At 41.8% G+C, this 22,259-nt stretch overlaps 1 protein-coding gene and 1 pseudogene across 2 annotated transcripts; one reads left to right on the top strand and one right to left on the bottom strand.

Annotated features, from left to right (window-relative positions):
* The first annotated feature begins 902 nt into the window (after positions 1 to 902).
* LOC113015965 (E3 SUMO-protein ligase ZBED1-like) lies at positions 903 to 2,956 on the top strand (annotated as a pseudogene). Its single transcript, XR_013905051.1, has 2 exons — positions 903 to 1,979; positions 2,259 to 2,956. The product of XR_013905051.1 is annotated as an E3 SUMO-protein ligase ZBED1-like (transcript).
* Positions 2,957 to 4,580: 1,624 nt separating this feature from the next.
* On the bottom strand, positions 4,581 to 6,320 carry LOC145424542 (uncharacterized). The gene is made up of 3 exons (XM_080297939.1): positions 6,147 to 6,320; positions 5,277 to 5,441; positions 4,581 to 5,199 (listed from the first exon to the last, which is right to left on the bottom strand). Exons 1-3 carry the CDS (start codon positions 6,201 to 6,203, stop codon positions 5,032 to 5,034), a joined length of 390 nt encoding a protein of 129 aa, XP_080154065.1. The 5' UTR covers positions 6,204 to 6,320; the 3' UTR covers positions 4,581 to 5,031.
* Positions 6,321 to 22,259: the final 15,939 nt, after the last annotated feature.

The following is a 22,259-nucleotide window of genomic DNA, read 5'->3' as shown; positions in this document are numbered from 1 at the left end:
AAATGAAATGAATCAAAATGTCTAATCTGGCAAAACAAGAAAAGAAAAAAGGTTTCACCTTTAAATAAAAATCCAAATCACAAACACATTCTGATTTTTGTTGTGTGTGTTTTTTTGTGTGTGTTGTCACGTATAAAATCTTTGCACTCTGTCTCGGTGTCTGCCCGGCCGGCTCCGCAAGGCTACATATGTTTATTGTGTTGCTGCTTTCTTCCACTCGTCATTCTGCCTGGGCGGAGCTCAGGCCCACGCACCTGTCTGCAATTACGCTGCAACGTGTCCTGTCTGTATGGAGACTGAGAGCTGCCAGAGTAATAATGTAGATACAGGCCTCTTTCTCCTTCTGCTGCTGTTCATGCTTTTATTCCATTGATGTTGCTATCATTTGTAAATATATTTATTTGCTCTTATTTTATCAATTTACTGTCGTTCATGTATTTAATCTTCTTTGTATTTAAATATGATTTTTTTTTAAGTAATGCCGCGAGATGGACAGTTAAATAAAGGTTTCATTGAATTAAAAAAAAGATTTAAAGATGACTGGTGGCGGAAGCAGAGCACAGACTGTCTGTGAGAATCTATCGCCATCGTGTGGTGCAGAGATATATTGCCATTGAATTTAGACAACGAAAGCTTGGCTCACAGAGCAGCTGCAACACGAACAAAAAACATTAAATAGCAACATGATATATTATATTATATTATATTATATTATATTATATTATATTATATTATATTATATTATATTATATTATATTATATTTATAGCTGTCGAAATTAACGCGTTAATTGTGATAATTAAATTTTGGAATTAATTACGTTAGAATATTTAACTATTTAGCGCAACACGCAGATAAGTCGCTCCCATAATTCCACTTGATTTGTTTACCGCGCCACTGAAAATGGAGAAGCAGGAAGCGGATGGCCTTCTGGATGGGGAATTTAAATACAAGAAGAACATAGATGGGACAATAAACAAACGCGTTGTAATTTGCACTCACTGTAGTAAAGAGTTTCAATTTCACCGTTCAAATTCGACCTTAAAATACCACCTTAATGCCAAACACGCGTTTGTCGGGGCAGCAGCTTCACCCGGCCTGCGTCAGACCACTCTTAGTGAACGCAGGTCACTCGGTAAGTCTTCTTTGGACAAACTGACCGACAATATAGCCAAATGGATAGCAAAGGACTGCAGACCGCTAAGCATTGTGGAGGACAAGGGCTTTGCGGATGTTTTAAAGGTTGCATCTCAGGACGCGTCCTACAAGCCCCCAGCGAGAAGCACAATAACAATTCGAATCCACGAACTGTATGAAACGGAGAAAAAGAAAAAAGAAGAGGCTTTAGTTCACACAGAATGCGTGGCTCTGACAGGAGACCACTGGACATCATTGAGTAATGACAATTACCTGGGAGTTACTGCGCATTTAATCACTGAAGCCTGGGGTCTGACATCCTTTGCGCTGACTATAATGAAAACGGAAGAGCGGCACTTTGCGGAGGCTTGTGCAGAGCAGTTCCAGACTGTTGCTCGCAGGTGGAGAATTGAGGAGAAGGTGACAACAGTAGGCACGGACAGTGCGCGCAATATGATCGCCGCGGCTCGCATCATGCCATTCAATCACATGCCGTGTACCGCGCACATTCTACAGAGATGCATCACAGTGAGTCTCGCAGACAGTGGCTTTGTCACTGCGCTGGCCAAATGCCGCAAAATTGTTGGCCATTTTAAGCACAGCCCAGCAAACACAGCAGAGCTGAACGCAGAGCAGGTGTCACTGGGGCGCAAGCAGGAGCCGTTGGCCCAGGACGTGCCTACGCGCTGGAACTCCACGCTGGAGATGGTGAAGCGCTTGATCCGCAACCAAACTGCAGTAACCGCGACTCTGGATAAACAAAAGCATAAACTTGTCCTCCTGACGCCTCCAGAGTGGGACAAACTCCAGAGACTGGAGCCCTGGAGCCCTAGAGCCCTGCAGGTGAGCCTGTCATTGTGACCATAATTGTAGGTTTAGATTAAATGTATCAAACATACATCTTAAATCAGTTTTGTTATTATGAAAATGTCTTATTTAAAAAATAAATGAAATCAAATATTTTATTAATATTACCTAGTATTAAAAAGCTTTTTTTAATTTGCTGTCTTATCTCTCTCTCTCTCTGTGTGTGTGTGTGTGTGTGTGTGTGTGTGTGTGTGTGTGTGTGTGTGTGTGTGTGTGTGTGTGTGTGTGTGTGTGTGTGTGTGTATTCCACTGCAGATATGTGACTGAACTGCTGGGAGGAGAGGCCTACGTCTCCTGCTCTGTAGTTCTACCAGCCTTCTGCCACCTGCGCCGTGTCATGGAAGTAACTGATGAGGACCCTGCATATGTGGTGAGGTTTAAAGAGAAGTTTAAGGAAGACCTTGCTTCCCGCCAGGAACATACCAACTATGCATGGCTCCAGATCGCAACTGCACTGGACCCACGTTTTAAAGACCTACGCAGTGTGCCCAAGACTGACAGAGAAGCAGTGTGGACCACACTGGCAGGCATGCTGCATGAAGACTCTCCTAGAAGATCACACACTGCAGAAGAAGGTCCAGCCAAGAAGAGGCTGAGCCTGCTGCAGATGGACTCTGACTCTGAGTCAGAGGAGGAGGTACAGCAGGACAGAGCCATACAGCGCTACAGAGCAGAGCCCTGCACTGCCTTAGAGGACTGTCCCTTACAGTGGTGGGCAGCTCATGCAGGAGCCCACAGCCAGCTGGCCCGCCTTGCTCGCAGATACCTGGCCACTCCTGCCTCCACATTTTGCCTGTTGAATTAGGCCTATGTTCTGTGAACTTGAAGATGTATATGGATAAAACAATGTGCTAGATTTAAACGGGTGGAAAACATTCAGTAAAAATCCCTCACAATTATTTGAAGCCCTGTTCTGCTTGTACTGCTTGTACTCACAATTAATAATAAATAAAACAAACAAGTGTGTTAAAAACCACTATCTGTCCCGATTTTTACACATATATACACACATATACACATATATTTCGAGTTGCGATTAATAAATTTTTAGGCTGTGATTAATTCGCTTCCAGCACAACACCCAGCCTACGTCAGACCACGCTGAGTGAACGCAGGCCACTCAGCGTGGTCTTAGCATTAAATAACACTAACAAGTGTGTAAAAATCCGCTATCTGTCCGTATGTTTGCACACATTTTGGTCATATTTCGAGTTGTGATTAATCATGATTAATTAATTTTTAGGCTGTGATTAATCTGATTAAAAATTTTAATCATTTGACAGCCCTAATTATATTATATTATATTATATTATATTATATTATATTATATTATATTATATTATATTATATTATATTATATTATATTATATTATATTATATTATATTATATTATATTATAGTGCAAACAGTGCAGGCTTCAGCTCTGGGGAACAAGCTGTTCCTCAGTTTGGGTGGATTCCGTCACTCACAGCGTTGTTAGCCCTCTTGTGCGCGCAGACTGCAACCCCCCCCACTGTGCTTTGCCCTGATATCTGCAGTGTGAGGTTGGATCGCTCATTCTCATCCTCACACTGATGCCACTTATTTCGGTCTTTGTTTGACATAAAAGGGCATATTTGTCACTTTATTGCAACTATATTTGCACTCTTGAGCTCCTTCATTCACTGACTGATCATAAAGTTATTACTTGCGTTATGTATTCATCCGTTTGAACATAATTAATGAAGCCACATGTAATCACTAAAATTTGTATTTTGGGTACAATAAGAGAGTTTCAGATGGAATGCTGTTTTGTTTTGTTTAAATTTCACCAACTTGCTGATGCCCACGGTTGTGAGTGCGGCTTCTTGCTGTACATGGGTGGATGGTTGTAAATCACATCACAGATGCCAAAAACCTCTCAAACCAAGCCCCCTTGCCGGTGATGCTGTGCACAACCTCGTGACGGAGTCAAGCATATTCAAAACACCCCCTCACCTCCCGTGTCAAACTCAAATGTCAGCCTATTTCATGTGTCACTTTTGGAGCAGTTGCCATCCCGACGAGCCATGGAGAAGTTCGTGTTTGTGTTATTTTACTTATTTGGTGTTCTGGTGTGTTTGGGCACCGGTCAGCACCATCGTGTTGAGCACGTGTTGGACCGTGGACACACCGGATTCAGTGGGAGAATAACGGTCAGGTGTACAGTTTACTGAGCACTGGGACTCAGTATCGTTTACCAGCACAGACACAGAGACGTGCTCAGCTTCTATTGAGAGCAAACAACCAAGTGAACCCTCCGGCTGCGTCCAGTAGACGAGACACACCGTCTGGGCCGGGAGCTTTCCGAGCATTCAGACTCTTAAACTGCTTCAAGAAATGGTTCTTTGGGGCACCTTTAATGGTTTTTCAAAGAACCTTTTTAAAAATGGTTCTTTAAAGAACCATTTTTAAAAAGGTCCTTCAAATGGTTCTTTAAAAGAACCATTTTAAAGAACCTTTTTTGAGTGGTTCTTTAAAAAAACCATTTTAAATCTTTCAAAATAAAATGCATCATAAATTGAATTTGAGTAGGGTAAAATAAATACGAGCACAGCATAGACATATATTAATGGTTTATTGTCATTTTGTAGTTACCAAAAGACAAAAAGGCATTTTAACCCTCAGCACAACATCACTACTAATACATGTCACATATTAGTGTTTTAAAAAGTAATAATTAAATATATTGGCTATACTATAAATAAATATATATATAAATACTATATCTACAGATAACACAACAAATAATACATGTATTGTTTAATTAATAAAACATCAGAAAGTGATAAAACACATTAGAAATAGCAATAGCTTCATAACAGACCAATAAATCAACACATTTTCATCAGCAGATATTTGCATGTTCAGTAAAAACATTTCAACAACAAGTTTATGATTAAAATGATCAATGAACTTCAGCCTTACGCTATGTAATGTACTTTTCATGTTGTACTCATGGTCCTTTGTTAGTCCAGTTTAGGACAATGTCTCTGACGTATGTTTCATATCAAATATATGTCATATCAAAACAAGCCCACACCTGCAGTTGTTTCAGTTTTTCACTGGTGTTTCCTGTCAGCTGGTCAACCTCACTCAGGCGGACATCCATATCAGCCAACCAAATGACAAGTTCCTCCCTTTGTGCTTCAAATCCCTCCCACTCTGAGACAAGGAGCTGAAAGAGAGAGAAAAGAGTCAATTATAAAGAAGAGAGAAAAGTGAAACCCTCCTCAGAAGGTCTGACTCGCATACCTGCAGTTGACCTGTGATGGACTCCAGTTTGGCGTTCACGTCATCCCTCGTCGATGCCAACAGCCGAGTCTGCAGGGTGCCCTGGAAGAGCTGAGTTAATGTTCGACTCCTCCTGGTCAGGCTCTCCAGCTGGATGACCCGAGGTCTCCCCTCTCGCCGCTGCCTCTGAACGCACAAACACAAATTGCATCTGAAGCAGGAGGTGCAGATTTTTTTTGCTATTCTTTTCTAAATCCAGGCTTGATCACGTGGAGGTATTTGGAAAATTGTTTTGGCCAGTGGACGACTGTTGTCTTGCAGGAAGTCAAACCAAACATATGCGATACACAATCAATTCACAAGAACACATTGTAAAAAATAAGTCCAGTTCTTGCCTGATTTCAAGTGAAAGCTGCATCAAAACAGGGTAAAATGAGTGTTTGCAGCAAATGTGAGCACAAAGCCTCACTTTGTACAAGCCTGCTATTACAGTTCTCCTCTATGCAGACGACTTTCCTGTTTTCAAGGCACAACTTGGATCTGCTGTACGAATCTTATGGATACACACTAAATGAAATAATAGTGTGCATGACTCCAGATTCTGATCCCTCATCCTAATATGGTCCCAACATAGCAACAGCAATAATGCAAATGTTGAGGCTTCAAAATACAAAGTCCATAAACCAATGGCTGACATGGGTTTTATCATAAGGGTGATAAATATACAGATTTCAGACTGTCTTAGCGATTTGATGTTCATTTACCTGCAGATGCACTATACCTGCTCCATGGTTTTTCACAACATTTTGCATATCACTATTTAATACAGGAAGTACGTGAACTAAAACATGTCATCGTTCTTTGTGAGAGGACCATATTAATGAAACAAACCTCAATGACATCATAGGGATCCCTAAAGATGCTCCTGCTGCTTCTCTTCCTCCTCATCCAAAGCTTCCTTCTCCTTGTCCTCAACTTCCATCCAATTGTAATTCAATCTAATTGTGTTTCTGCCCCTCCTCTTCCTCATTTTGTTGGAGCTGTGAACACAGTTAATGTGAATCTGGATTAATTTGTGCAAACAAGAAAAATCTACAGCTTTTTGGTCAGAGGTGCTCTTGTGATTTAAGCCGGGTAGAGTAGATTTATGTGTTGATGCTACCTGCTTCAGCTCTGGCTGGATTACAAACTTTAACCATGTGCTGAACTTTGGCCCAGCGTTGATACCTCTTGTTAGTATAACGACCTCTTCTTAGCTTGTATGTATGATGTATGATGGTGGATAAATTAAATATACAAAAAAATTTAACTATATTACAAAAGAACATCTATCTTGGAAACATCAAATGACCGGAGCATAACTTGTCAACTAGTCCGAAACTAAGTTATGCAGGAACAGTCAAAGACACACCTTCTCATGTTTGAAACCATTGTTTGAAAGGTTCTTTGTGGCACCAAAACAGGTTCTTCTATGGCATCAGTCTAAAGAACCACTTTCTATTCATTTCTATATAATTCGATTAGACAATGAAGAGTTATCTAATCTAATTATTCATTCAAAACTCTTATGCATAGCTGTATTTTATACAGCTCATACAGAATTCAAAGTACAGGTTCATGTGAGTATTTAATGTACGGCTCAGATCTACAGAATTTCAGTTTCTAGAGCAGACACAGAGCTCACAACAAGCTTCAGGCACCATTTTAGTGACTTTAACAATATATTAAATTTTAATTTCGGTCTAGCTGACATTAGGTTATGTACGCAGCACGCAATTGAACCACATATTTTAGAAGCCAAAGGTTCAAATTAGCTGGGAGCACCTTCACTTAATTATAACAGTGGTTTTGTTAGGAAAACAGTTTCTGTATACCGGATACTAAATTGCGGGGGTTAGGGTCTTTAGGCTTTGGCCCCCACCCCTGCCACCAGTATATTTTTAAGCAAATATTTCTAACTTTTATTTGAATATTCAGTTTCCTACCATCTTCTCTTAAAGGGTAATTGCCAGGTAACCCGCCCTCTCCCTTCGCACACACATGCACACAAAGAAAACACACAGTATAATTCACAGCCTCATTATAGTGAATAAATATTTATGCCCTTTACACCATCAAACTTAGATTGCTAAGGATGAAGAACCTTTTGTTCTTTAAAGAACCATTTGTAATAGCTGAAGGACCATCCACAAAATAAAAAGGTTCTTTGACGTATGATGGTTCTTTAAAGAACCATGAAGCCATCTGAAGAACCATTTAAGAACCATAATTTTTCTGAGCGTGTACCTGGAGTTGAGTGTTTTAACCGATGCATGAAACGATACATAAGTTGTAACGGCCGCCGTTTTCTTCGTGAGTATTTATTCAACGGCGTGCTGCGGGGAAAGGCCTGTTCTAACGTTTGAGTCTAAGGTTTATTTTTAGCACCTGCCGGCTCTTTTTTGCTTCTCATCTATGGGCTCAAATTGTGGTCATAAATATTTTGTTAATTATTTGTGGGGCGGTCGTGGTTCAAGAGTTGGGAGTTCGCCTTGTAATCGGAAGGTTGCCGCTTCGAGTTTCACATGTACTTTTTTGGCTAAGTCCACACACAAATCTTTTTTACAAGTACGAAATATTTATGACCACAATTTGAGCCCATACTCATCCGTAAACACTCTTTCACGTCATTCAGTTTATTTTGAAAAGTCTCAACAGGATCTTGAGCTTTATTGTGAAAGGGAAATAAACAAGCGTACACGATGGTTTTACCGTCCTTGTTGCTAACGACAACACATAAAAACAGTCGCTACACCCTGCTGTGACATCACACTCCAGAGCTGACGTCGGTGTCACGTGATACATTTTCAGCTTTGATCTGGTCCTACCAGCTCATAAATAGGGGCGGAGGCAAGGCAAGTTTATTTGTATCGCACAATTCGACACCGATGGTTTGCTTTGCAGAGACATTAGAAACAAAAGTTATTACAGACACTAGCAACGGGATCAGAGAACAGCACAGAAAAAAACTCAAATGGATTCCTTTAAAGGAGACAGTCCACAGGAAACCAGGCCCATAGAAATATCTGAAGAGGAGATGCAGACACTTCTCTTCAAATCCGTCTTTATGACCCGTACACAGGCAGAGAGACGAGAAATGGATGAAAAAAACTTTATCGTTCAGTTTGTTGTAAAGCTTTCAAACACCATTGCAACAAAAACTAAATTAGTCATAAAACCCATCGACATGTTTTCACTCATCAAAACAGTCACAGAAAAAACTGCAGGAAAATTACCTGCAGAACTGCCAACATCTATAAACAGGGTGGTTAAGTCTGTTTTCCGTGGACTGCACAAGATGTACAACTCCAAGGACTTGCTACAATTTTTCATTGTATTTCGTCAGTCAACATTTGAAGAAAATGTCTCAAGAATTTTAATATCAGAGATCAATAAGGTAAAGGAGAAAAGGATAAAGGGTTCTGTTGTTTGGGAAAATCAGACCAGTCCTGCTGAAACGTCTGAAGAACAGATCCCCAGTCCAGGGCAAAGGACACAAGAAACTAAAGAAAGAAACTTTATAATTCAGTTTCTTGTTAGGCTGAACAACATGGTCGCCTTAAAGACAGGCACAGCAACAAAGCAGGTCAACATTTTTGCCATTTTAGAAAACGTCATTGAAATGGCTGTGGGTAAACTACCCACACAACTTCCAAAATCTTTAGACAAACTTGTTAGAGCCGTTTATAAGAGTCTAAAGAAGACATATAAGTCTAAACTGATGGTACAGACTGCCATGGAATTCAGGCAGTTAAACTTTGAAGATAATGTAGCAAGAATGTTGATATCTGAAGTGAACAGGATGAAGGAGAAGAGGATTAAGGTTTTTGTTGTTAAGGAGAATAATAACAACAATTCATCTGAACAATCCTCTTCAAACACCACTAGGAACTGTTGTTGTTTTGGGAAATTTTTGAAAACATTGTTTCCCTACAAAATCATAGTCGAAATCAGGCTATGATTTCGACTATGATATATACAATTCACAAGATTTCAACAATTTTAAAATCCTACAGTGTTGGTTCTGTCTCGCATCAGCCCCATCCAAACAGGTCGCGGCAGATGGCTGACCCTCTCTGAGCCTGGTTCTGCTGGAGGTTTCTTCCTGTTGAAAGGGAGTTTTTCCTCCCCACTGTTGCCAAGTGCTTGCTCGTGGGGGATTGTTTGGGTTGGAGCTTTAATTTTGTAAGGTTTTTACCTTACAATTTAAAACACCTCGATTCAGAACCTCTCACTGTTGTTGAAATTGTTTGGCCCTTTCTGTGAGGGCACTGCATGTTCTCAATCTCATTGGGAAATGCTACATTTTGCACATGAATGCAGATTTATTCTAAATTGCAAAATGCATTTGCTAAAAATAAACAAACTAAACTAATGCATGGCTATGGTGTATTTTTATGAATCTCGTACTCAGGTAATAAATACTTTTGTCTTATTACTGAGCAATAATAAAGTTTAAAAAAAACCCTCATGTCTTTTAATGAACCGCTTGTGTTTTAGTTTAGTTATAGTTATAGGTAGTGGCCGAAAGAGTTTTGGTCCCTCTTACTCCAATGTAAGCTTGTGGAAAAAGCCCAAGAAGTGTGTTCAAGCCTGTCTATTGAGCAGAGTTTAGATTATGAAACTCTTAAGAAAACTGTGCTGCAGGCGTATGAACTTGTCCCTGAAGCATATCGGCAGAAATTTAGGAATCTTAATAAAACTGCTAACCAGACTTTTGTTGAGTTTGCGCAAGAAAAGAATGTGTTGTTTGAGAAATGGTGTTGTTCATGTAAAGTTAAAACCGTGGAAGAGTTAAACCCTTATTTTGCTGGAGGAGTTTAAAAAGTGTTTGCCGGAACGCATCGTGACTTATTTAAACGAACAAAAGGTGTCGTCTCTCACTAACGCGGCACTCCTGGCTGACGAGTTTGTTTTAACGCACAAAAGTGTGTTCTGTGCACAGAATTCGTTTCAGGAAAATTTCTCTGAACGAAAAAAGTCACCACGAGCAGTGCGTAAAAATGTATCAGCGTTCATTGCTAGATCAAACGGTCGAGAATGTTTTTATTGTCACGACTCAGGACATTTGATTGCTGCGTGTCCAGTATTAAAAAGAAAAGAAGCGAGGGGCACTAAATTCCCCGCAGGCGTGGGTTTGATTAAAACCGCTTGCTCGCCAAAGGTGCACGCGGAGGCTGAACAAAACCCGAAAACTGACATTGATCCGCAGTTGTGTCATGCGGCTTTGTTTCGTTGACTGGTGAAGAAAATGATAAAGTGCCAGTCACGGTTCTTAGAGATACGGGTGCGTACCACTCATTCTTACTAGAATCTGTGCTGCCTTTGTCTGAAAAAAAAATCCTGTGGTTCCGACATAGTAGTGTGGGGAATAAAAATGAGTGTCACCAAAGCCCCTCTGCATATGGGTGCATTCGCCGTTAGTGTCGGGCTACGTTAAAGTCGCCGTGCGCCAGCGATTACCAATCGAAGGAGTTTCCTTCATTCTTGGTAATGATCTAGCTGGTGGGCATGTTTTTCCCCCGCCAGAAGTTGTTGATGTTCCTGCCCTTGCTGCTGACTCAGGCTCCACTGCTTCAGAGGTGTTTCCTGCGTGCGCAATTACTCGTGCTCAGGCTCATAAAATGGGTGAGATTGTGGATTTGTCGGGGTCGTTTATGGCTACGCTTGATGAAGACGACTCTTTCGTGTCACCCATTGATTCTGTAAAAAATCTCCACATGTGACGTCCCTGAAATGATTCCTGAGGACATTAATCAGAGCTTGAATATGACCAGAGCACAGCAGGGTGATCCTTCACTGGTGCCTTGTTTTTCCTCTGTTGTGGACAGAGAGGGATCTAAAGCTCCAGTGAAATATTTCATTTGTTCTAATTTGCTATGACCTCAGAGTAGGGCTGTGCGATGTGACCAAAATCACATATCCCAATATAAGCATCTATAGCCCCGATAACGATAGAAATCACAAAAATGTAACATTTTCTGTAAATTCTGTGAATCTCGGGCAGCTCGACTCAGCTGGGCATCGTGTACCTGGAGTTGAGTGTTTTAACCGATGCATGAAACGATACATAAGTTGTAACGGCCGCCGTTTTCTTCGTGAGTATTTATTCAACGGCGTGCTGCGGGGAAAGGCCTGTTCTAACGTTTGAGTCTAAGGTTTATTTTTAGCACCTGCCGGCTCTTTTTTGCTTCTCATCTATGGGCTCAAATTGTGGTCATAAATATTTTGTTAATTATTTGTGGGGCAGTCGTGGTTCAAGAATTGGGAGTTCGCCTTGTAATCGGAAGGTTGCCGCTTCGAGTTTCACATGTACTTTTTGGCTAAGTCCACACACAAATCTTTTTTACACATACAAATCTTTTTTACAAGTACAACATATTTATGACCACAATTTGAGCCCATACTCATCCGTAAACACTCTTTCACGTCATTCAGTTTATTTTGAAAAGTCTCAACAGGATCTTGAGCTTTATTGTGAAAGGGAAATAAACAAGCGTACACGATGGTTTTACCGTCCTTGTTGCTAACGACAACACATAAAAACAGTCGCTACACCCTGCTGTGACATCACACTCCAGAGCTGACGTCGGTGTCACGTGATACATTTTCAGCTTTGATCTGGTCCTACCAGCTCATAAATAGGGGCGGAGGCAAGGCAAGTTTATTTGTATCGCACAATTCGACACCGATGGTTTGCTTTGCAGAGACATTAGAAACAAAAGTTATTACAGACACTAGCAACGGGATCAGAGAACAGCACAGAAAAAAACTCAAATGGATTCCTTTAAAGGAGACAGTCCACAGGAAACCAGGCCCATAGAAATATCTGAAGAGGAGATGCAGACACTTCTCTTCAAATCCGTCTTTATGACCCGTACACGGGCAGAGAGACGAGAAATGGATGAAAAAAACTTTATCGTTCAGTTTGTTGTAAAGCTTTCAAACACCATTACAACAAAAACTAAATTAGTCATAAAACCCATCGACATGTTTTCACTCATCAAAACAGTCACAGAAAAAACTGCAGGAAAATTACCTGCAGAACTGCCAACATCTATAAACAGGGTGGTTAAGTCTGTTTTCCGTGGACTGCACAAGATGTACGACTCCAAGGACTTGCTACAATTTTTCATTGTATTTCGTCAGTCAACATTTGAAGAAAATGTCTCAAGAATTTTAATATCAGAGATCAATAAGGTAAAGGAGAAAAGGATAAAGGGTTCTGTTGTTTGGGAAAATCAGACCAGTCCTGCTGAAACGTCTGAAGAACAGATCCCCAGTCCAGGGCAAAGGACACAAGAAACTAAAGAAAGAAACTTTATAATTCAGTTTCTTGTTAGGCTGAACAACATGGTCGCCTTAAAGACAGGCACAGCAACAAAGCAGGTCAACATTTTTGCCATTTTACAAAACGTCATTGAAATGGCTGTGGGTAAACTACCCACACAACTTCCAAAATCTTTAGACAAACTTGTTAGAGCCGTTTATAAGAGTCTAAAGAAGACATATAAGTCTAAACTGATGGTACAGACTGCCATGGAATTCAGGCAGTTAAACTTTGAAGATAATGTAGCAAGAATGTTGATATCTGAAGTGAACAGGATGAAGGAGAAGAGGATTAAGGTTTTTGTTGTTAAGGAGAATAATAACAACAATTCATCTGAACAATCCTCTTCAAACACCACTAGGAACTGTTGTTGTTTTGGGAAATTTTTGAAAACATTGTTTCCCTACAAAATCATAGTCGAAATCATAGCCTGATTTCGACTATGATATATACAATTCACAAGATTTCAACAATTTTAAAATCCTACAGTGTTGGTTCTGTCTCGCATCAGCCCCATCCAAACAGGTCGCGGCAGATGGCTGACCCTCTCTGAGCCTGGTTCTGCTGGAGGTTTCTTCCTGTTGAAAGGGAGTTTTTCCTCCCCACTGTTGCCAAGTGCTTGCTCGTGGGGGATTGTTTGGGTTGGAGCTTTAATTTTGTAAGGTTTTTACCTTACAATTTAAAACACCTCGATTCAGAACCTCTCACTGTTGTTGAAATTGTTTGGCCCTTTCTGTGAGGGCACTGCATGTTCTCAATCTCATTGGGAAATGCTACATTTTGCACATGAATGCAGATTTATTCTAAATTGCAAAATGCATTTGCTAAAAATAAACAAACTAAACTAATGCATGGCTATGGTGTATTTTTATGAATCTCGTACTCAGGTAATAAATACTTTTGTCTTATTACTGAGCAATAATAAAGTTTAAAAAAAACCCTCATGTCTTTTAATGAACCGCTTGTGTTTTAGTTTAGTTATAGTTATAGGTAGTGGCCGAAAGAGTTTTGGTCCCTCTTACTCCAATGTAAGCTTGTGGAAAAAGCCCAAGAAGTGTGTTCAAGCCTGTCTATTGAGCAGAGTTTAGATTATGAAACTCTTAAGAAAACTGTGCTGCAGGCGTATGAACTTGTCCCTGAAGCATATCGGCAGAAATTTAGGAATCTTAATAAAACTGCTAACCAGACTTTTGTTGAGTTTGCGCGAGAAAAGAATGTGTTGTTTGAGAAATGGTGTTGTTCATGTAAAGTTAAAACCGTGGAAGAGTTAAACCCTTATTTTGCTGGAGGAGTTTAAAAAGTGTTTGCCAGAACGCATCGTGACTTATTTAAACGAACAAAAGGTGTCGTCTCTCACTAACGCGGCACTCCTGGCTGACGACTTTGTTTTAACGCACAAAAGTGTGTTCTGTGCACAGAATTCGTTTCAGGAAAATTTCTCTGAACGAAAAAAGTCACCACGAGCAGTGCGTAAAAATGTATCAGCGTTCATTGCTAGATCAAACGGTCGAGAATGTTTTTATTGTCACGACTCAGGACATTTGATTGCTGCGTGTCCAGTATTAAAAAGAAAAGAAGCGAGGGGCACTAAATTCCCCGCAGGCGTGGGTTTGATTAAAACCGCTTGCTCGCCAAAGGTGCACGCGGAGGCTGAACAAAACCCGAAAACTGACATTGATCCGCAGTTGTGTCATGCGGCTTTGTTTCGTTGACGGGTGAAGAAAATGATAAAGTGCCAGTCACGATTCTTAGAGATACGGGTGCGTACCACTCATTCTTAATAGAATCTGTGCTGCCTTTGTCGGAAAAAACATCCTGTGGTTCCGACATAGTAGTGTGGGGAATAAAAATGAGTGTCACCAAAGCCCCTCTGCATATGGGTGCATTCGCCGTTAGTGTCGGGCTACGTTAAAGTCGCCGTGCGCCAGCGATTACCAATCGAAGGAGTTTCCTTCATTCTTGGTAATGATCTAGCTGGTGGGCATGTTTTTCCCCCGCCAGAAGTTGTTGATGTTCCTGCCCTTGCTGCTGACTCAGGCTCCACTGCTTCAGAGGTGTTTCCTGCGTGCGCAATTACTCGTGCTCAGGCTCATAAAATGGGTGAGATTGTGGATTTGTCGGGGTCGTTTATGGCTACGCTTGATGAAGACGACTCTTTCGTGTCACCCATTGATTCTGTAAAAAATCTCCACATGTGACGTCCCTGAAATGATTCCTGAGGACATTAATCAGAGCTTGAATATGACCAGAGCACAGCAGGGTGATCCTTCACTGGTGCCTTGTTTTTCCTCTGTTGTGGACAGAGAGGGATCTAAAGCTCCAGTGAAATATTTCATTTGTTCTAATTTGCTATGACCTCAGAGTAGGGCTGTGCGATGTGACCAAAATCACATATCCCAATATAAGCATCTATAGCCCCGATAACGATAGAAATCACAAAAATGTAACATTTTCTGTAAATTCTGTGAATCTCGGGCAGCTCGACTCAGCTGGGCATCGTGTACCTGGAGTTGAGTGTTTTAACCGATGCATGAAACGATACATAAGTTGTAACGGCCGCCGTTTTCTTCGTGAGTATTTATTCAACGGCGTGCTGCGGGGAAAGGCCTGTTCTAACGTTTGAGTCTAAGGTTTATTTTTAGCACCTGCCGGCTCTTTTTTGCTTCTCATCTATGGGCTCAAATTGTGGTCATAAATATTTTGTTAATTATTTGTGGGGCAGTCGTGGTTCAAGAATTGGGAGTTCGCCTTGTAATCGGAAGGTTGCCGCTTCGAGTTTCACATGTACTTTTTGGCTAAGTCCACACACAAATCTTTTTTACACATACAAATCTTTTTTACAAGTACAACATATTTATGACCACAATTTGAGCCCATACTCATCCGTAAACACTCTTTCACGTCATTCAGTTTATTTTGAAAAGTCTCAACAGGATCTTGAGCTTTATTGTGAAAGGGAAATAAACAAGCGTACACGATGGTTTTACCGTCCTTGTTGCTAACGACAACACATAAAAACAGTCGCTACACCCTGCTGTGACATCACACTCCAGAGCTGACGTCGGTGTCACGTGATACATTTTCAGCTTTGATCTGGTCCTACCAGCTCATAAATAGGGGCGGAGGCAAGGCAAGTTTATTTGTATCGCACAATTCGACACCGATGGTTTGCTTTGCAGAGACATTAGAAACAAAAGTTATTACAGACACTAGCAACGGGATCAGAGAACAGCACAGAAAAAAACTCAAATGGATTCCTTTAAAGGAGACTGTCCACAGGAAACCAGGCCCATAGAAATATCTGAAGAGGAGATGCAGACACTTCTCTTCAAATCCGTCTTTATGACCCGTACACGGGCAGAGAGACGAGAAATGGATGAAAAAAACTTTATCGTTCAGTTTGTTGTAAAGCTTTCAAACACCATTACAACAAAAACTAAATTAGTCATAAAACCCATCGACATGTTTTCACTCATCAAAACAGTCACAGAAAAAACTGCAGGAAAATTACCTGCAGAACTGCCAACATCTATAAACAGGGTGGTTAAGTCTGTTTTCCGTGGACTGCACAAGATGTACGACTCCAAGGACTTGCTACAATTTTTCATTGTATTTCGTCAGTCAACATTTGAAGAAAATGTCTCAAGAATTTTAATATCAGAGATCAATAAGGTAAAGGAGAAAAGGATAAAGGGTTCTGTTGTTTGGGAAAATCAGACCAGTCCTGCTGAAACGTCTGAAGAACAGATCCCCAGTCCAGGGCAAAGGACACAAGAAACTAAAGAAAGAAACTTTATAATTCAGTTTCTTGTTAGGCTGAACAACATGGTCGCCTTAAAGACAGGCACAGCAACAAAGCAGGTCAACATTTTTGCCATTTTAGAAAATGTCATTGAAATGGCTGTGGGTAAACTACCCACACAACTTCCAAAATCTTTAGACAAACTTGTTAGAGCCGTTTATAAGAGTCTAAAGAAGACATATAAGTCTAAACTGATGGTACAGACTGCCATGGAATTCAGGCAGTTAAACTTTGAAGATAATGTAGCAAGAATGTTGATATCTGAAGTGAACAGGATGAAGGAGAAGAGGATTAAGGTTTTTGTTGTTAAGGAGAATAATAACAACAATTCATCTGAACAATCCTCTTCAAACACCACTAGGAACTGTTGTTCTTTTGGGAAATTTTTGAAAACATTGTTTCCCTACAAAATCATAGTCGAAATCAGGCTATGATTTCGACTATGATATATACAATTCACAAGATTTCAACAATTTTAAAATCCTACAGTGTTGGTTCTGTCTCGCATCAGCCCCATCCAAACAGGTCGCGGCAGATGGCTGACCCTCTCTGAGCCTGGTTCTGCTGGAGGTTTCTTCCTGTTGAAAGGGAGTTTTTCCTCCCCACTGTTGCCAAGTGCTTGCTCGTGGGGGATTGTTTGGGTTGGAGCTTTAATTTTGTAAGGTTTTTACCTTACAATTTAAAACACCTCGATTCAGAACCTCTCACTGTTGTTGAAATTGTTTGGCCCTTTCTGTGAGGGCACTGCATGTTCTCAATCTCATTGGGAAATGCTACATTTTGCACATGAATGCAGATTTATTCTAAATTGCAAAATGCATTTGCTAAAAATAAACAAACTAAACTAATGCATGGCTATGGTGTATTTTTATGAATCTCGTACTCAGGTAATAAATACTTTTGTCTTATTACTGAGCAATAATAAAGTTTAAAAAAAACCCTCATGTCTTTTAATGAACCGCTTGTGTTTTAGTTTAGTTATAGTTATAGGTAGTGGCCGAAAGAGTTTTGGTCCCTCTTACTCCAATGTAAGCTTGTGGAAAAAGCCCAAGAAGTGTGTTCAAGCCTGTCTATTGAGCAGAGTTTAGATTATGAAACTCTTAAGAAAACTGTGCTGCAGGCGTATGAACTTGTCCCTGAAGCATATCGGCAGAAATTTAGGAATCTTAATAAAACTGCTAACCAGACTTTTGTTGAGTTTGCGCGAGAAAAGAATGTGTTGTTTGAGAAATGGTGTTGTTCATGTAAAGTTAAAACCGTGGAAGAGTTAAACCCTTATTTTGCTGGAGGAGTTTAAAAAGTGTTTGCCGGAACGCATCGTGACTTATTTAAACGAACAAAAGGTGTCGTCTCTCACTAACGCGGCACTCCTGGCTGACGAGTTTGTTTTAACGCACAAAAGTGTGTTCTGTGCACAGAATTCGTTTCAGGAAAATTTCTCTGAACGAAAAAAGTCACCACGAGCAGTGCGTAAAAATGTATCAGCGTTCATTGCTAGATCAAACGGTCGAGAATGTTTTTATTGTCACGACTCAGGACATTTGATTGCTGCGTGTCCAGTATTAAAAAGAAAAGAAGCGAGGGGCACTAAATTCCCCGCAGGCGTGGGTTTGATTAAAACCGCTTGCTCGCCAAAGGTGCACGCGGAGGCTGAACAAAACCCGAAAACTGACATTGATCCGCAGTTGTGTCATGCGGCTTTGTTTCGTTGACGGGTGAAGAAAATGATAAAGTGCCAGTCACGATTCTTAGAGATACGGGTGCGTACCACTCATTCTTACTAGAATCTGTGCTGCCTTTGTCGGAAAAAACATCCTGTGGTTCCGACATAGTAGTGTGGGGAATAAAAATGAGTGTCACCAAAGCCCCTCTGCATATGGGTGCATTCGCTGTTAGTGTCGGGCTACGTTAAAGTCGCCGTGCGCCAGCGATTACCAATCGAAGGAGTTTCCTTCATTCTTGGTAATGATCTAGCTGGTGGGCATGTTTTTCCCCCGCCAGAAGTTGTTGATGTTCCTGCCCTTGCTGCTGACTCGGGCTCCACTGCTTCAGAGGTGTTTCCTGCGTGCGCAATTACTCGTGCTCAGGCTCGTAAAATGGGTGAGATTGTGGATTTGTCGGGGTCGTTTATGGCTACGCTTGATGAAGACGACTCTTTCATGTCACCCATTGATTCTGTAAAAAATCTCCACATGTGACGTCCCTGAAATGATTCCTGAGGACATTAATCAGAGCTTGAATATGACCAGAGCACAGCAGGGTGATCCTTCACTGGTGCCTTGTTTTTCCTCTGTTGTGGACAGAGAGGGATCTAAAGCTCCAGTGAAATATTTCATTTGTTCTAATTTGCTATGACCTCAGAGTAGGGCTGTGCGATGTGACCAAAATCACTGTAGAAAACCCCTGTGATTTGTGTATATAGACTGTTCCACGGACCCCCTCTAACCACTGCTAAGATGGTACATTCCTCCCATCCCTTGTTTGTTTTTGCGCTGGTCCACCTTGATAGCGCTGGTGGAGCTGGGCTGTTGTACTGAACATGTGTAGTGCGTGTGCGTGAATGATAAGTAAGTGCCTTGTATTTGTTTGTTCTATGGTTGTAACTTATCATATACTTAGCTATGTACATTGGGTGATGCTTAGTAGAGTTTTCCAGCTGTTCGTGTAGCCACGAGACACTGTATATTCACGCTGATTTGACTAAAATGGCGCTACCCTTGTGAACTGAGCTGCCCAAAGTAAAGATGGAGTCTATCCCTGTGCAGCAGCCCATTTGTGTCCACCAGGGGGTGGTGTTTAGTCATTTCTGTTCAACCCTTTCTGTATTATTTAGACCAGTTTGGTTGACTTTAATTGTTTGCTAATTGTAATTTCTGTTATTTTACAGAACCACACACATGTATACATATACTCACACGAATTCACTTCTGGAGATGTTTGGATTAAAAGAACCCTAATTATCATTGCTGTGGACCCTCTCTTTCATCATATAAGTCACCTGTGCCTTCTGACCGAGGATAGGAAAATCGTGCTGTAATTTGCCAGTCTATTAAGCACACACATGTCCAGTTCAAGTGGTCCTTCGAGCCGGATTAATTACAGCATTTCCTAACATGGCGGCATCCCAATATGATGAAGAACAACAAGGTGCCCGGCAAAGGAGACCACATAGGGCTCCAAGATATCTGGATGACTTCATCTGGACCTATCCCCCACAGCCGACTAACCCAGTTCCACCGAACACTAACGCAGCTACTCCAATACACCAAATCGCTGGCATCGATGGCTCACCAGAGATGGAGAGAATAAGGAGGATGGAGCAGTGTGTTACCCAGGTACAGGAGCAGATGAGGGAGATACAGAGCGCTATACAAGTGTCTTTGAACTTTGGCCAAAGAACCCCCCAAGTACAGTTACAAACCCAGGTCCGGAGCCATAGTATGCCTTTACTAACTGTGGATAATAATCCTACACAAGCTCCTCCTATGGGCGGACTAGAAAACATCCCTCCCATATCTCCAGTAATACCTAGCCCTCAGTTTCATACTGTACAGCAGACCTCCCCTTCCACAGCTCATCATGTTGATAACCCTCAAATATTACAGTCAACAGCTCCTACTCTCCCTGTTAACCGACCTATTCCTCAGCCCCCTCTATACGTCCACTCTTCCATGCCATCAGCTGCTCAGCCAACACCAGTGGTACCCCGGTCTGCATCTACAGCAACAGAACAGCCACATCCTCCCTGGTATCAGCAAAGAGACCTGAATTGGCAGTCATCAACCCCACAGTGGTCTGTGCCACACAGTGCTGCTCAGTTTAGTATCCCTGGCACTATGCAGTACCCTGTCACGCTGCCGCCTGGCATGCCCTCTCCAGGTTATCCGCCTTGGACTTCAGGCCCACCTCTCAGTCAGCCATACGTTACGCCAGTGCTGCCACCTGCTGTTAGCTCACAGTATACCTATCAGCATCATGCTCCAGCTGCACCGCCACCTGTCAGTTCACAGCATGATGTAATTCAGAGCATCCCACAACACTCCTCATCTCTGCTTTCCTCTCAGAGACCGAACTTGATGGAGATGGCTATTTCCTCTTCTTATGGCATCCCAAAACCCAACCTGATCCGCTTCACCACAGGAAAAGAGAGTGATTTCCTGCTACTGAAGAAAGGTCTGGATGGAGTTTTGGGACCACACCCACACCTGTCTGAGGATTACAAATTCCAAGTACTTCTGGATCATCTAAAGTTACCTCCTGCGTTTCAGCTTGCAAAGAGGTATGTGCATGACACTATGCCCTTCAGTAAAGCAATGCAGGCTCTACAGCAGCGCTATGGACAACCACGCCAATTAGTCCAAGGTGAAATTAACAACATTTTGAGAGCTCCCACAGTGAAAGCTGGAGATGCACAGGGGTTTGAAGACTTTGCTCTATCAGTTAGTAGTTTGGTGGGACTACTAAACTCCATGGAAGGAGCTGCTAAGAGCGAACTAGAGTGTGGTTCCCATGTGGACAGGCTTTTGAGTAAACTCCCCTTCTCCTATCAAGACAGTTTTGCTGAATATTGTCTTGCAAAGGGCATCTTGCGGAGTGACTCAGCTAACACCTATACTCTCCCTGACTTTGCACAGTGGTTGGAGAGGAAGTCACAGGCCATACAGATATCACGAAGGGCTACAGAAAGCTACATATCTGATAAACCCCGCTCAGATCGTAGAGACAAGTCATCACGACCATTAAAGACATCCTCATCAGTCTACTATGGCACTGACAAGCCTACAACACCGACGGCTAATACCACTTCAGCCCCTACTGACAGTAAAGAACCTATGAAAGGGAAGAAAAGAGAGAAATTTAAGCCCTACTGCCCCTTCTGTAGCAGTACAGAACATTACTTGAGTTCCTGTTCTGACTTCAGTAAGCTGAGTACTACACAGATTATTACATGGATTAATGACAATAAGAGATGCTGGAGATGTGGTCGGAGTCACCAGCCTGACAATTGCAATCTGAAGAAACCTTGTGCCACCTGTGGAGAACAACACCTGCAGATCCTTCATGAAGCTGCCTCTCGCTCAAACAAGAGTATCCTGACATTGAGTACAGCCTCCAGCATGGTGTATTTGGACCAAGTCACTCATTCAGGCAGAGTCATGCTTAAAGTGGTCCCAGTTACCCTCCACAACAATGGGCGATCTCTGTCCACCTATGCCATTCTTGACGATGGATCAGAGCGGACTATTGTTTTATCTGCAGCGGTTCATTACCTGCAATTAAATATCACAGAGGAGTCCCTCAAACTACGAACCATCAGGCAGGAGGTGTCCCAGTTACAAGGCGCATCGGTGTCTTTTGAACTGAGTGCACCCAGCTCTCCCCAAATCAAACATCACATCAGACGTGTCTTCACTGCTAAAGAACTTAATCTGGCAAAACAATCCTGCCCAGTGGACATGCTCCGTCAGAGATATCCACATCTGGCCGACGTTCCCATCAAAGCATTTAAGGATGTGCAGCCTATGCTTCTTATAGGCTCAGATAATGTCCAGCTCATCACCCCTCTGTCACCTGTCAAAGTCGGTCCACTAGGCAGCCCTGTTGCTGTCAACACTAACCTCGGTTGGGCCATCCAGGGACCAGCTACCTTTCTACACCTACCTACTGAAGCTTCATGTCTGCACACATCCCTGTTACCATCTCCTTCTCAAGCGTTAAGACAGAACGTTGAGAAGCTGTGGCAGTTAGATGTGCTCCCCTTTCGATCAGAGAAAGAGGTAACTCGCTCTAAACAAGACAAAGAGGCACTGGAGTTACTGCAGAAAACCACAGA

The sequence above is a fragment of the Astatotilapia calliptera genome, chromosome 23 (assembly GCF_964374335.1).
Source record: "Astatotilapia calliptera chromosome 23, fAstCal68.1, whole genome shotgun sequence".
NCBI lineage: Eukaryota > Metazoa > Chordata > Actinopteri > Cichliformes > Cichlidae > Astatotilapia > Astatotilapia calliptera.
The sequence above is the reverse complement of the archived record's forward strand: the minus strand, read 5'-3'. Positions and strand labels throughout refer to the sequence as shown.